The following is a 17114-nucleotide window of genomic DNA, read 5'->3' as shown; positions in this document are numbered from 1 at the left end:
TTTCCCTGGATGCTGAGGAAAATATGGTTTTCTTCTGAATCCTGTGAAAGCCTTTTTTTCTTTGAAATTTTTCCAACAAATGCTGACCCACATTTTATTTACAGCTAGCATAAAAGAAATTAAGTGTTAGGCCATCGCAGAAAGCACTACTACAATTACTTTACTATTAACTGCCTAAGTGGTTATTAATGCCTAAGCCTGGCTTTAAAGATGTAGCTGTTCTGAAGGGTGGTGAAATAACCCACCAGCAGTGTTCTTCGGCTGGGAGATGGGTTTAATGCCCAATGGCTATGCCTATCACACAGCATTTCTCTCTTGCAAACCTTTCCTTCCTACAAAAATCCCAGCTAATGACTTCAGCCCAAGTACAGCACAGCAGCTTTCTGTCTGTGACTGGGGCCAGGTCACAGCCGTCTCCCCCGCCTCCTCCTTGCTCTGGTGGTCCAAGACCACCACGGCTCCCCCTTGGTGCTCAACGGAACTGATTAGGAGAGGGTTCCCTTTTCAATCAAAGCTATTGGTAATGAGCTTAATGGCAGATGGACAGCACTGTGCAGGAGCAGTCATATTTTAATAAGCTGTTGCTTGCTTGTGTCCTTCAGAAAGCACCGTTCTCGAGGTTTTACGACTATGCTCATTTTCAAGCATCATTCGTTTTGTTCAAGAGGATTTGACTCTGCATTCAGAGACGCAGGACTACTGTTTGCGAAAGGGGGACTTGGTAGCCATCTTTCCTCCAGCCATACATCATGACCCGGAAATCTTTGAAGCTCCAGAGGTAAACAAGCGTCAGGCGGTCGTTGCTACTTCTTAGATAACTGCAAGCTCATTCCTCCCCCTCACACTGTCTTTCTGTAGCTTCCTTCTGCCACCTTGTTCCAGAAGGAATTTGAGACGGCTTGATGACCTCTGTCCTGCCTTCCAATGGGAAAATGTTCCTACTTACTGAAGTGTTTCCTAAGGATCTCTCTTCAAAGGTTTTGCGGTCTATAAATAGAAATAGAACGATGAGACTAAATGCTGGCTTCTTCAAATGATATGAGCATTGTACCTTGGCCGTCATTACCTTTAGGCCAAAAATAGGTTTTGCTTGGCAGAGAATTACTGAAAACCATGGAGGGCCAGCTATTGACAGGTGGCTTAGAGAATAAAGAATGATGACTGTTTTGCTAAGTGTTTCTAGAGTGGGATTGACGGTCCCCAAATCAAACACCATCATTGCCGTCGTTAAGCCCGTATACTTTTTCACCTCTGACCAAAGGTGTATGCCCCTTTTTGATCAATCAGGATGGCATTATGAACCTGAGATTGTAAAGCTGCTGCTCACGGGTGAAGCTCTGAGGGTAATTGTGTCATCTCCTTGTATTTTTTCTGAAGCTGGAGTTAATGAATATCAAAGACTGGAAATTAATCCACCCAGGCCCATCCCTTAATACCACTTCAGAGGTTCACCACCTGCATGCAAATTGAATGCAGTCATGTTCTGCCTGTGTGTCTCATGAAGCACTGTTGTGGCTACAATGGTTTTTGTATATAAAATGCTATTTTTCCAAAGGTAAACCTCTGTGCTCTTTTTGAGCGGTTCGTAGCTGGATCACTTTTAAACCACTTCTAAGTTAGACGTTTTGCAGCCAGGCTGGATTAAAATAGTGTTGAATTTTGGAAATTAATAAGAAGAGGACAGACTCCAAACATAATGAGAAAATTTGCATCTATTTCATCAGCAAAGGCAAAACTTTTTAAGTGAGGAGGAAAGTATGCATATGGTTTCTATGTGTTTCACAAGAAGAGGCATTATATGTATGGTGATAGCAAATCAGAAGTAGGGTATTAGTGAAGGAACATTCTGCATACAACTGGCTTTGTCTCCACATTTGTAAATATAAAAAAAAAATATTCCACACATAGATATTCAATAAATAGGGCAAATAAGAACTAATATTTGAAAAATATTTTAAATTTTAAGTTTTATTTCTATCTAAATTTTTTTATTTATTTAACTTCTGTTTATTAGTTTCATTATGTGACTATTCCACTAGTCATTAAGTTTACCATTCATATCATGATAGTAAAATCAACATTAAAGTTATCAGCAAATATACAATAAACGTTTACCAAATTACCGCTGTTTTTGCGGTACTGTTCTTTGGTCTCCAAAATTAACTAGCTAACTTTTTGCCGACATTGTTTTCTTGAAATTAGTTGTGGAATGCTGATCATTATTGTCACAGAAGAATATGACATGGTTCAGAGCCATTTTTATACGATTTGGCAAGGTCTTTCATAATCATTTATTCTATAAACATTTACTGAGCACCTACCGCTAACAGGCATATAGATTTATTCCTGTCATTTTTACCAACTTAGGATGACAATCAGACGCTATAGATGTTCATAGAACAGATGCCCATCTGAAACCACCATCCACTGACAGTAAAAAAGAGAAGGAAATCCTGGGAAATTCTGTCCTTGGCCATTTGTCACTGAGAGCACTGAGCCAGGAGCTCTTCACAGGCTCATATTCCGCACTGCCTATCTTTTGTGCCCTATAGACCTTGAATGGGAAGACCAGGCCTTAGATATAGAAAACAGACAATAGCTGTTAGTCCAGAAATGTGAAGACTAGCTCCAGATATAAGTACAGCTCTTCTTGGAGGACACAGAGACTGAAGAGCTTTCGCAGGACATAGTTCTCCCAACCCAACGAGGCGTGATTTCAGGATATTCAAGCCCAAGAGACTCTAGACTATCACATTCTGAAAAAAGTCCATGGTCTTCCTGCACACATCTCTCTATTTCTAGAATGTTCCTCCTTACTTGTCCACTCAAGAGGTTCCAGAGAGAGTACTCCACAAGAATCACCCTTGATCACCTCTTCTTTAGCAGTGTTCCTGATTCCCACCTCGTTCCTCAGAGAATTTGCCAGTGCCCACTCCATGGCCTGTTGTACCTTTGTTATAGTGCATATCACCTGTGGGTTTCCAATGACTTGTTTGTTTGTCTGTGCTCCCATATGCCATAAGCTCCAGAAGGGGAAAGACCACCTCACTCACTGCCTTCTCTGCATTGTCAATGCCTAGCACACGAGGGCGTTCACAGGGTGAGTAAATAAGGGGATGCTGGAATGGATGAATGTTCTGAAAGTGAAAATACACTTCAATTAGAATTTTAAATCACCATCAATATTGCATATTCAAATATGTCCTGGGCCTAACTAGAACAAATGGATGAAGTGGCTTGTGTGTGAATGTAACAATACCATCAGGAGTGGTAAAAACTATGGGGAAAGGAAAGCGCAGAGGTATCTGACCATTTGGCTACTTTTGAATTAGCCTTCAGCTCTCACAGGCACGTAGGCCAAGCCTGGCTGAGCAATTAAAAATCAATCAATCAATAAAAACTCAGAAAACAGATTTTGGGGTCAACTTTAGAATTTTTAAATGTTTGGGAAAATAATGTTTAAAAACACAACATGGGCTAAGCAAAAAGCGTTTGGGGACTTACCCGAGTCTACAAGCTACTAACATGTAACTTCTGGGTGAAGAATTATTCTTTTTTTGAATATTGGTTGCTTAGTTTATTGTAATATTAGCCACTTAGGTGGCTCTTGCCTGCATGGGAAATAAATTGGCAACTAATATTGAAGACAATGAGAGAGAGCCCAGGAAACACCCCTCCTCAATTTTCCTTTCCCTCTCTTTGTTGGTCTAAATGCCATTCAAAAGAGCTGAGATAATTTAGGAATAGACAGCTTTCTAAATTTTTCTGAAGGCTTCCTCAAATTTACATCTATCATTAGCCAGAATTCAAGCAACTGGCACTCAAATAATCAGTGATGATTTCCTTTCTGCCAAAATGCAGCCTCCCAACCCGGAGCTATGGAGGGGAGCAACTCTATTGGCTGGTTCTTCTGTGGCCAGAGGTGGTAAGGTACAAAGGGAAGCCTGGAAACACTGCTGAGCCATAGGGAAGAAACAGCGAACTTTTAAGGTGGTAACACTTTATCACAGCCATGTAGCCTCCTAAAGTAAGGACACAGGGAACAACAAAGTAGTTACAAAGCCATCAGAGCACTCCCGAAAGCTGGGAAGCTGAAAGACCTTATTTAACCTCATGCAAGTCTGCCCTATCTAACTTGTCAGCCGTGTAGGGATTCTAAAATGATAAAACGAATTTGAAAGCCCTTGAATAAATTTGAAATCACTATAAAAACTGTTGTATCAATATTAGTCTGATTATTGTCACTGTTCTACAAATATGCTAGTCATAACAAATGAGGAAATACTCTAATTTTTGGTCTGTACCTCAAATTGGAATAGAAATCATGCCACCAGTCTACTTCAAGAAACCAAATGTATACTGAGCATCTGTTATCCAAAAAGCACTTTGATGGGCATAATGGGGGAGGGGGGCACAGAAGGTCCTTGTCTTTAAGAGCTTAGAGCTTAGGGAATTGGCCTTATCACACGGCTGTGTTCTCAGAGCTAAGTGCTTCGTGTTGAGAGGGTTTCTGCCATCCCAGTAAATTGGCCTTCGTACCCGCTATGTTGGAACCAGCAGCGTGCTGGTAAAACAGCCCTCTGAAAAGCCCTGATTTTGTCCATTTTTGTGGTTTAAATACTCCCACGTGGCTGATTTCATGTGACTCACATGAAGACCCAAACGCAGAGCTGGGAGATGTGCACACACTCTCGAGCTGGTACAAACGAATTGGAACCTAAGTCATGCAGATAAAAAGGAGCTCTGTCATCTTGCTCCCAGGAGGGCTGATTGTAAACCCAGGGCAAGAGCGTAGCCCCCTAGTTGTCCACTCAAAACACTGACAGTTCTTATTTTAGGAATCCCGTATCTCTTCTCTAATCTGGATTCCTACACGCAAAATGATAATGGAGAGAATAGGAAACCTGTTTATATTGTACGTCACCTACCTCAACAAAACTACGTTTTAATGCCTTTTTAACTTCGATGTTTCACATACAGGAAGTGCTCCCAAAAAATCTCTTATACTGAACTAAACGCAATAATTGGAGCACACAAATTAGGGTGTTCAGTGCTCCTAGTCACTTGTACCAAAACTCTGTTCTATCCGAAAATTGTATCACGCATCCAGTCTCGATTTCTAGGGCTAAATATTATACCATTCTCTATTTATGATGGCTGAATATTCATCTACGCTTCATTCTCTACATGTTTATTTACTCATTCAATATCTGTGTTTTCTTCAAAAGCCTGACGATTGCTTTTAAAATATACTTTATTGTCATGTATTTATTCATTAATTCAACAAATGTATATGGAGCCTCTACTATGTACATAGCACCATGTTGGGTGCTTGGAAAATACAGAGATAAATAAGACACTGTGACAACTCCGATCTCCTGGGATTTCTTGGCTCTGCCTCCTTCTGTGGGCTCGCTCCGCCTTCAACCTGGCGGCCACAGCAGCTGCAGGCATCAGATTCACACCCAACTAAGTCCAGAGGAGAAGGGGTGGTTAGCCATTTGTTTGTTTGTTTTGCTTTGTTCACAAGAACGGAAGTTCTATCAGATGTCCTCGCAGACGCTTCCTCTGTAACGTGACGAGATTGGTTCACACACCTATCCTGAAGCAGAGGCCAGAGCAGTGTGATTACCGTGATGGGTGCCCAGACAAACTTCAGCAGAAGAAAGATGTTCAGAAGTCAACCACAAGAATTATGAGAGGAGGAATGGGGAGTTACAGTGTCGTACCCTTTCTTTCGTGATTTCTCTATTCTCGCCCACCTCATATGATGGCATTTAATTGACCGTTTTTAGTTGCAAAGTGCTGAGCCGTTGGGTGACTGCAAAGAGTTTATGTCAATGTGAATGTTGACTCCAAATGAATGTGTGCATCTTGAGCTCCTAACACTTTCTTCTATGTCACTGTGACCCCAGAATCCCACAGCTGAGACTATTACGCCCCTTCTCTTCTTGGCAAAAACCAGACCACCTCCGTAGCCTCTGCCACAGGCCTGTCCTGATACTGGTTTCTGCTCCAGGTCTGCATACACTGACCATGGAAAACAAACTGAAAGTAAATTTTAACTCAAAAATACATTTAGGCCCACGTGCCCTTTGAGCTTGATGGTAGTAACAGCGCAAAAGAAGTTGGCCTTTCCTGTTCTTGTTGCATAATAGAAACAACTAGTAGGAATTTCTAGGATGTTTACAATGAGGAAATGGAATAGAAGGAGGTGGAAAACTAGAGGAGTGACATTGCTGATTGAGCAGAATTTTTTGTTTGGTTTGGTTTTCTTAAAGGTTTTATTTATTTATGTGACAGAGAGAGTGAGAGAGGGAGCACAAGCAGGGGGAGCAGCAGAGGGAGAGCGAGAAGCAGGCTCCCTGCTGATCACGCGGGGCTCAATCCTAGGGCCCTGGGGGTCGGACCTGAGCCAAAGGCAGCCACTGAATGACTGAGCCACCCAGGCGCCCCTGACTGAGTAGAAATTTGAGGGAATTGGATATGAACACTACCTGCAGGTCACTGGGATGGGGGAGAATCATGCATTTATCCCACCAGCCTCTTAGAGAGCAGCACATTCACTTTCACAAAGAAGAACAGGAGAGCCGTGAAGTAAAGCAATGGTTGGCTGATTTATGAAGTCAGGACACTATGAAGTCATAACCCAAGTCAAGTTCTCCTTTTGTATTTCCTGGCTTAAATAGTGTGGCTATAGTGAGATCTTTCTCCAACAAATCATTTCATGAGTCCGTTAACTTGAACTGACTTGGCTAGGTGAGGAGCTCCTGTGGAGTGTTCTCTCCTCAGGTTGGTCAGTGAGAAGGAGGAAGCAGCAGTCCTAAACTCAGGCAAGCAGACTTGGGCCCCAGTCATGGAAAAAGGTCATCAGGAGGGAGTACCATATTGTACTCTATCTCCAGGAGCAAAGTGCATGTCAACAAGAGTGTCCTAGTGCGTTACTATAGGGAGGGACAGGTTAGCACTGGTTAGATCCTATTCAGATACATTCCAGAACTGTCTGGGGCAGGGGGAATGCTTGTGTTCTCATGCAGATTACTTTGGCCATTATGATGGCACCAACTTGCAAGTTGGAGGGGAATTGACACCACCAAAAGTGTGCTTTCCAACCATGACTATTTATCAAAATAGGTATCTAGGTAAAAGAAGACAAGCCCAGTACTTTTAAAGGAAATTATCTTGATGGCATTCATATTGAGTGAGAAAATTAGATCATTTGTGATGGATTCAGAATCTGTCCGCCTATTGTAGGGCTTTCGCTGTAACATGAAATGCTTTCAATCTGACCTGCTTCCTTGCCTCTGACTTCATGTAGTTCATATCAGAGCTGTGTGCTGAGCAGGTCTAATGCTAATGAGCACCAAGTATAGGAAATACTTGGTCATTTTCATGCATGCCACGTGCATTAATTTAATCAATGGCTTAATTCACCATGGGCTGAAATAAGGTCACTCAGTTTCTTCTCAGAAACTCAAGTGAGAGTAAATTAATTCCAGGCTAAACACCCTAGGTAAACCAGTTCCATAATTTTCTGTAACAATTAATGTAACTTATTTATGAAAACATACCGGAAATACGTGCCACCCTAGAGTTAGCCCAAAGAGGGTGCATTGTAATAGCACCACGCTAGGAGAAATTCAGTACAACATCAAAAAAACAAGCAAGAGGGATTTTGTGGCTTAGTTCCTCTCTGGTGCTTCATGTGAAATTCAAATTTCATTTTATCTCTATTTAACCCAAGTGTAAGCACTGAATCTTAGGTTGAAGTCCTCATCCATTGGGAACTGATGAAGAAGGAGTAGAGAAAGCTTATCAGGCAGCTCCGGTGGCCAATAGAAGTCACTTTCCCACAGTAACAGTGGTGGCCGTGCAGGAACCCTTACCTTGTACCCATAATCAGTCCACTAAGTGGGACCATCTTAGGGAACAAAAATACAGAGACTATATCTACGTAGGAAACTCAGCATAAGAGAGAGATGCAAATTAGGAAAAAGAGCCATATAGGTATATGCATTTCACTCTGATAAGGGAGAAGTCATTTCCTACTAGCATTTGAGTTTGTTTGAAAGTTCATCCATAATTTGCACCCAGTCAAGTTTTACTCTCTGGCATTTGCAGGATTAAAAGGAGCCTTTTCAGACAGACCTAGAGAGTTCCTGGACCTGACCTCCAACTATTTCATGTAAATTTTGCACTTTAACACTCCTTGTCTCTTCTCCACAGGAGTTTAGATTTGATCGTTTTGTAGAAGACGGTAAGAAGAAAACCGCCTTTTTCAAAAACGGGAAAAAGCTGAAGTATTACCTACTGCCGTTTGGATTCGGAGCCAGCAAATGTCCAGGCCGATTTTTGGCAATTGTTGAAGTAAAGCAATTATTGGTTGTACTTTTAACTTATTTTGATTTAGAAATAATTGATGATAACCCTATGGAAGCAAACTACAGTCGCCTTTTGTTTGGTATTCAGCATCCAGCTTCAGATGTTTTATTTAAGTACAAAGTAAAATCTTAGAGAAGCGAGAAAGAAAGAGAAGAAATCTGTCTGAACTAACCTAAATGTCCTCGGCTCATCTATTTGTTTTGAATTTCTGCAAATATAATCGCCTTGTTTGTTTAAAAAGTGATAATTTATATTTGACCTGTGATCAATCCAGTTCGTACTTGGTCACAAAACCCATCATAAACTAAAATAGGATGTCGACATGAAAATAGACATCAAAATCAGCATAATGATAAACTCAAAATAGCTTTTTTATGTTTTTCTACATATTGTGATTTTTGCTCATCATGGTAAATGTACCACAATAAATTTGGCACCGTGGGATTTTTTTTTTAAGTCACTCAGATTCTTTTCTAATATGTAAAATCACAGTTTATGTACTAGTGGAAATTTGTGCTGGAAATGGACACAGTCTAACAAATTCAAAATTCTCAGAGAAGAAGGAAATTAAATTTTCATGAGATAAACTGGATGAAAATGTTCCCTTCAAGTGTAATATCAATAATGTCTATATCGCCTGGGTACGTTTGCCTTAAATGAGTTTTGCAGTAGATTAAATGCTCCAGCTTCACTTCAATATTTAATCATCCATAAGTGTTCTTTATTACTATGTATATTCTTGTATACTATGGCTCAATGCAACAAAATTTCTTGTTATGTAAGACCACTCATTTTAAGTTAGATGCTGAGAAGATTTAGCGTATAAGAACACACAAAACCTATTATATATTCAGCATTTTCCCGAGACGCTAGTATTAGGTTTGTTGTTAAGAGCAAATGTTAAAATCATGACAGGATTTATGGTAGGATTTGGTTTTAGTGCAAACTCTGAGGGTTATACCAGTATTACAGTGAACTCTTTCCTAAATTCTTCCATTTAGATAAACTGAGAAACCAGATCGCGGTATTTGTTCTTGACACATCACCTTTTGGACTTGGAGTTTATGTGTATTCTTTTGAGTTACACCATTATGTAATGCAATATAACTTTTTATGCCACAGTGCAGCATTGTGTCCGTGATTCAAAGCTTTCTAATTTCAGCTTACCTGGTGATTATTTGGCGTCTGACCTAAAGGGTGCAACTGTATTTAAATAGGAAAAGCAGGTAATAAAATTCACTTAATTTGTGTTGCGTGGACTGGAACGTCTATGATTTCAGCATCGTGCTATTGTTTTTAAAAAGGAAATTGATTTTTAAAGTAATATTATAAAATACTTACAATAATAATAAACAGGTGGTCTAGCATGTATAGTCTCCTTCTTGAAGTACAGGCTCTAAACATTTCTTCATGAGGCTCTGCCGTCTAAACTGGTTTTGGTTGGTTGGAGATGTCTTTGTTTTGCCCTTGTTCTTGAAAGATGATTTTGCTGTGCGCACAAATCTATTTCCTCCCAGCACTCTGAAGGGACTACGTGTTCTTACGGCTTCCATTGTTGCTATCAAGAGGTTAGCCATTAGTTTAACTCTTCAGAGGGCAGTCTGCCTCTTCTTTCTGATAGGGCCAACGTGTTCTTTTTGTCTTTGATGTTCTTAGTCTCTGTTTATCACACTTGCATGTCACCATGCTTCTTGAGTCTGAGAATGTGTGTCTTTCATCAGGTAGGAAATATTCTTCGCCAGAACCTCGGAGTCGTACCTCTCCCAGACCCTATTAGATCCTCTCACTCTACACCCCATGTTGTTGGACCTTTCCTTCCCATATTTTCTACCTCTATTTTACATTCTAGGTAATTTGTTTAGATCTCACTGTCAGTTTAGTCTCTATACCATGACCTGCTCTTTATCTCATCCATGGAGTTTGTTTCTTTCTTTTTATTTAACTTCATAGGATTGAGTAATCATACTCCTTATGCTTTTTAGTTCATGGTACATGATTATGATTTGTCCAGGCAAGGCCCCTCTGGCTTTATCTACTTATTCTATCTTATCCCTAATCTTCGCCATTATACTCCTCCCCATCATAGGCAAACATCTTAATGTGTTTGATATTTATCTTTTCATAAGTATATATTTTTATAAAACATATTACCTATGTGCATGTTAATTTGCATAAACTTATTTTCTATATATGAGATCCTTCTTAACTTTCTTATTAAGCTCCATGTTTTAAAAGATACATACATATTACTTTATATATATATATATATATACATATATACATATATATTTAATCTGTTGTTTCTAACTGCTATGCCACAACAAGCACCCACCATGTTTTAATGATATCTTCACCCCATAATGGAAACTGTATCCATTGGATATTTAATTAGGGGGAGAAGCCTAAGCAAGAACTACAGTCTCCTCCCCTACCTATCCTCCCACTGCCGTGTCCACCATCCTCTACCCTGGGCTGCCACAAGCACTGTCCTCAACCCCTGTAGCGTGCACATGTGTGCATACACACACACACACACACACACACACGCGGTCTATGACTGCCTTCGCTCCCCCTGAGATGTTCTAGATTTGTTATGTTCTATCCTCAGGTCCTTACGACCCTCTCCCTTCTGTGGGTTGATTTTGAGCCAGGAAAGCTGCCAACTTGTCAGCTTTCAGTGTTTCTGATCCCACTGAATTTGCTAAGTTCAGTGATTACATTTTCAGTTTGAGAACTCTCTTTTGTTCTTCATATCTGCTTGGTCATTTTTTTTTTTTAAGATTTTATTTATTTATTTGAGAGAGAGAGAGGGTGAGAGAGAGAGCACTAGCAGCGAGGAGAGGGAGAAGCAGGCTCCCAGCCGATCCAGGAGCCTGACATGGGGCTTCATCCCAGGACCCTGGGACCATGATCTGAGCCAAAGGCGGATGCTTAACCGACTGAGCCACCCAGGTGCCCCCTGCCTGTCATTTTTGATGCTTTTTTCCTTCATCATATGTTTCAATATCCTCTTCCATTTCTTCAAGTATATTAAGAAACTTATTTTATATTATGCATCTGATATTTCTAAATCATTAGTGTTTTGTGGGTCTGATTCTATAGTTTGTTTGTTTAACTCTTACTCAGTATGGCTTATTTATTGAGCCCATGTTCCTTGGAATTTTATCTCTGGAAATTTTTTAAGACCTAAGTTTTAAACTCATTCCTCCGGGGAGAAGTTGAGTTTCTTTTGTCTGACTGCTGACGTTATTATCAAATGCACATCACTTTAAGTTTGCAGCTTGAGAGGGGATAGAGGGTGGGAGATACATAGGTAACATGGGTTCTGGCCTTAAATCAGCTATAAAATGGCCCTACAATTAGGATAGATGGGAGAGACTTTTTGTTTTGTTTTGTTCTGTTTTATTTTGTTTTGTTTTGTTTTTTCCTTCACCGTCGCTGAGAGAGGGAAGTCTACTCCCAGTCTTGCTCTGTGGAGCAAGGTTTCTTTCTAGGTCACCTACTAAGGTTGTTCCCTTTGCAAGTTCTTGGCTTTGTGTGGCAGTCTTGGATTTCACACACACACGCCCAACTCGGGCCCTAGGCTTTATCTTCTGCCTGCCACAAAGCATAGCCCATTCTTGCTATACTAGGAGGACGTCTAGTCCACCATATGACCTGAAGTAGAAGCCGCCATGTTCTTACCTTTGTCTCAGTAGTACACTTTTGCGATGTTACAGTAGAGAGACCATAGGAGATTATTCAATCCTAATTTCTGCCTAACTCATAATTAGAAGTGTGGACAGGAATTTTGAATAGAAAATAAGAATAAACAAAAGAGTTGAGAAAATATTATATAAAAGGAATGGACAGTAGAACCAAAACAAGAGAGTCTTAGATCTAGTCATGAAAGCATGTTTATGAATAAAAAATGTCATGGAGAAATAAGTTAAAAGACATGGATTCCAGCTATGATATGACTAGTTTGTTATCATCGACCAGTCGTTTTGCCTCTCGTTGCTTCAATTCCTTATTTACAAAATAAAAATAATAAGGCCTTTTTGACATGAGGGTTCCTGATGAGGATTAAACATAGTAAGATATGTGAATTCATTTTGAAAAGTGTAATGCAATGTGCAAACATAAAGTTGTAAAGGAGATACTTTAACAAGGTTGTGCCTTTTAAAAACTGTTCTTAGGTATTTGTTAAGGGGAATAATTTTTTAGTCGTTACATAGTTCATTATGCATTAATTCAATCAAACATTTATTGAGCATTGCCTCTGTTCTAGATACGTTGCTAGGTGCTGGATTACCCCTCTTCCAGAACGCACAGTTTATTAGGAAAACAACACATACACAACTAATTTATTTTAAGTGTCCTTGTAAGTAATAAATTCATCTCTTTAAAACAGTTTTAAAATACTGATTTACCACTAGATCTAGCCTTCCATCACTGACTCCGAAGTGGTGTTCTGTAATGAGAAATTACTATGTGCATAATTACATACAATAAAACATATACATCGGGTATTGTGATTGTATGACAAAAATAGCCAAACCAAACCTTACTGAGGTGAGGCTCTAAAATCTCTTAAAAACTTTATTTTACATATCATAAAAACCCATCTTTTCATTTTTACAGCCTCCCCTAAGTTTCAAATTAAAGGAAATGAATAATAATATTGTTTTATATCAATGACCAATAGTAATGAAGCATTCAGTAGCAAAAACTAAATGCTTTGAAGACATTTAAAAAAAAAAAGCTGTTTACCACTAAATAAGGCATGCTACTAAGCAACCTGCATGGGAACATTCATCCGCCTTCTTTTGGTTTTCCTGGCACTACTTAATTATATCTCCTTCATTTTATCATTAAGTGTGGGGTCACACGTCTAAGGTAATGGGGTCACAACTCAAAATCTACATGATGATTTCTGTTTCTTTTCTCATAAAAAAATAATTTGGGTAGCATTTCCTGTAAATGTCTTCTAATTTAACAGTGGAATCTTAAAACCAATTTCAAAGATCAAAGCACAAAAATTATTTAGGTTTTGATCTTAGCATTAAAGAATGTCAGTAATTATAAAAGAAGAATTATATGCCCTTAGAATGTGCACTGTTTTTAACCTATTAAATTCACAATATTGCAAACTATTATTTACTTGAACTGCATTATTAGGTATTCATATTCACATACTCAATTAAGAAAAAGTTAGCAAGCCAAGATTACATTCCCTGTAGCATTATTTTAAATTATAATGAGCAATCACATAAAACTCGCTATTTCTCTAAAGCAATTATTACTTAGTCTTCTTCATAGTGTTAATCTAAATTCGGTGATCAATGATGTTTGGACTTCTGAGCTTAAACCTTTATTTTGTTTATAATACTTTTGTTGAGTAAGATAAATTTGATTTGTGAAAAACTCTATTGCACAATTTTAAATAGGAGATAATTTGGCAACACGTTTAAAAATATTTTTTAGTCAGAGGAGTGCCGTATATTATAAAAAGCTGTTGTTCTGAATTGTTTGTTTAATATTACCTTTTGATTTTAAAATGATATATATGTGGATTTGTGAGGAAGCAAATCTTAAAAAGACATTAGGTAAGAAATGAAAATCCTTTGTAAACCTATTTAATTATCTTTTATTTACAACAATAATTCAATAAATCAACTTTTAAAGCACAGGTGAATGACTGTGTGTATTTCCCTACTAGGAACATGTTCCGGTGACAGGAGATTTGGTTCAAAATAGCAAGTTATTTGGAGGATAATTTTGCTGTCTGAATATCCTCACATCCCTGTCTTCCCCCACACACACCCCAAACACACACACACACACACACACACACACACGTTCTTATATTCTGATACCCTCCCTAAAAGTACATTCATTGTTACACTCAGAGTATTTTTCAATATATTTAACTTAGCTATGTATGTAGGAAATAATAAAAACAGACCCAAGACATATCAGGGACTAATAAGTTTTTTAATAAGTTTATTTGAACCAGGCCGACCTTGCTAGACCACAGTTCTTCATAATTGCAGTCTTTCTGCGGAGAGATGTGAGAGAACAAAAAATGGAAGAGAGATCCCATTAGATGTGGTCTTTGTCTTCTGCAGCTCACTTAGCACAGATCATGAATGAAGCTGAATAATGCTTGGACAGTATTCTATTTATTCATAAAGCTGAAATCCAAACTGTAGATAAAGCAAGCACCACAGAATGGTGTTGATGAGGATTGAATGTGGCTCCTGCAGTAACTACATCCAGCATTTCACTGGACACTTGGCTTCTCTAAGAAACACTCCGGGAGTCATGAACATTTTACAGGAACTTCTCTCAGACTCTAAAGGTGTTCCTGTGTGTTTCGACGAGTCAGCTCAGTGTTAACAGCTGGGATAAATCATGCCATTAAGTGGGCAATCTATAAAATAATGATCTCTGCTTTCAGTTTTACTCTGAAAAACATTTATTGAGTGAACTAAAAAAAAAATTATTTTTAATTGTCTGGAATTAGCCGTGATCATGTGAGTAATGATATGCATTTTCTATTCGGGATAGAGCTGGATAGAAAAAATACTCAGGGGTTATGCTGAATAATTTTAAGTGGGTTTGATATAGTTTATTGTTAATTATTTGAGGCATAGTTTATGTTCTCAATTCCTAAATATATTCATTTTTATAAGGAGAGATATGATATATTGCAGACACAGAAAGTAAATGTTTAGAGATAGACTCATGAAGCATTTTATTTCCCTTATAACATTTTGTGCCTATGGAAGAAACTAGAGGTAAAGGTAACTATACTCTAATACCAGGTATATAACAGGTAAAGGTATGAATATCTAATGATTCATCATTGAATCAAATTCAAACACTTATAAAGCATGTATTAGTTTGAGATTTTTATTTGTTTACAAGAGAACATTTTCTGGAATATAATATTTATTTCTAAGAACAAGCCATTACAATTAACATAAAATACATATCATTATTATCTGACAACCCAAATTTTTTAGTAAATTCTTTTATCTTTTATGCTTAATGTTTAAACGAAATATACTTTTATTTCACAACTTCTAAGTACTCTCCAATATATTTAAAGTTTTACAAATGTCTTTGTTTTATTCTTTAAATGGAATTTTTTTAAGTATTTGAAATCACTTTTGGATTTTTTAAAAATGAATCTTAAAGTATACAGAAAGTACCGTCCCTGTGTTTTGAAATTAAGTATCCATTTCTTAAACTTTTTATTTTGAACTAATTTTAGATTTACCCAAAAGCTATAAAATAGCATTCATTTCTACAGAAGAAAGTCCTCAGACTGAACAATGTTTGCAAAAAGTTAAACTATAAGAGTGTTCCCAGGACTTAGCCAGTTGAGGACCTTAGTTAATCCCTGAACTTTGGAGATGTTCGTCCACAATAACTACCCTGTAGGGCAACCTGCTGTAAACAACAACTGGGTGGCAGAGATCATTTGATTGGGTATGCTGGGCAGATCTCTACAATCCAAGGAAGTGTGGTTTTCGGAAAACATTTCTTTTTCTACATTTTAAAAAGAGCTTACTTTGTTCTGTAATTCTGGATTTTACTTAATTTCACTGTCTTGAAAAACCTATACTTTAAAGATATATATGCCTGCTGCTTCTCAAAAAAAAAAAAAAAATTAAAGTAAAATACTCCTTGACCCCGATTCCTGATACATGGGACATTCAAGCGATAGCTTTCCTTTCCCCTTCCATGGCTCTTCATGTTTCTGTGGAGGCCTGGTTTGGAAAATCGTTTCTTTTCGTGGCCGTCTCAGATGGAGGGCACAGGCTCAGCCTGACACCAGAATTTTGGCCATGCCGCTGCAGAGAAGCTGTACATGGCAAATGTAGTTGTACTTACTTGAATAGACAGAGCATGATTTAATGTTTTAACCAGTTAGGTAGATAATCTGGGTCTCTCCCATTATAATAAGGTATTATTTGTCTTCTCTTTTCAGAGAGTAGATGAAGATATTTAACAAAGAAATCCTTCTACCAAGTTCTTCAGTAATTTCCAGAGCAGAATAAATGCATAAAATGAGCTTAGGCCATGAAACATTTTTATGTTTAAATCTAAATTCTCATCTCTAAACATCTCTATTAACACAGCAGATTTGAGTTGCAACCATCCTCCTAATAAAATGTGAAATCTTTAAGATTGTGAAGCATTCGTAAATAATGGATCCTTTAAATATCCCTGAACTTTATTCTAAAACTTATAAGGAGAAATAATAATTGCTTTATATAACCACTGATACCATTTTAGCATTTGATGAAGATGTTAATTTATGGTTGGTTAGCAGTTTATGGCTGTCATTAGTTTTTCAGTTTGGTCCACATTAGAAATCTATTTTTCTTTTTTATTTTAATCTGAGACAATTATATAAAGATATGGTTATGTTTTATCTAAAATGTATCATTCTACTATAGCATTTCAAATTATTCACAGATCATAGTTCTTATATGTGCATATATGAATTTAAAAATACAGCAATAAAATGCTTGAAACAGATCATAAATTTGCTTCATATTTTATTGCATCTCTGAATCAGGTTGAGAAGACAAGGGCAACTATGCTCTTTGGGAAAGAATTAACTCTTTCCCAAGCTGGTAAGGAGAATGATATCACAGTGTGCATAATTAAAGCTAACTCCCCATCCAAGCATCCTGGAGGCTTACTTGTCTATTATATTATATATGGGGGGGGGG

At 38.0% G+C, this 17114-nt stretch overlaps 1 protein-coding gene across 1 annotated transcript in view; it reads left to right on the top strand.

Moving 5' to 3' along the window:
* LOC103677513 (cytochrome P450 7B1) overlaps positions 1-9631 on the top strand; it is a 28632-nt gene extending 19001 nt beyond the window's left edge. The window contains exons 4-5 of the mRNA XM_008706764.2: positions 603-778; positions 8227-9631. Of these exons, the coding sequence (XP_008704986.2) occupies positions 603-778; positions 8227-8514 (464 nt within the window). The 3' untranslated portion in view covers positions 8515-9631. The remainder of the gene's footprint in view (positions 1-602; positions 779-8226) is intronic.
* Positions 9632-17114: the final 7483 nt, after the last annotated feature.

This window comes from Ursus maritimus, unplaced genomic scaffold (genome assembly GCF_017311325.1).
Source record: "Ursus maritimus isolate PB19 unplaced genomic scaffold, ASM1731132v1 scaffold_9, whole genome shotgun sequence".
Classification (NCBI taxonomy): domain Eukaryota; kingdom Metazoa; phylum Chordata; class Mammalia; order Carnivora; family Ursidae; genus Ursus; species Ursus maritimus.
This window is presented reverse-complemented; position numbering and strand designations above follow the sequence as displayed.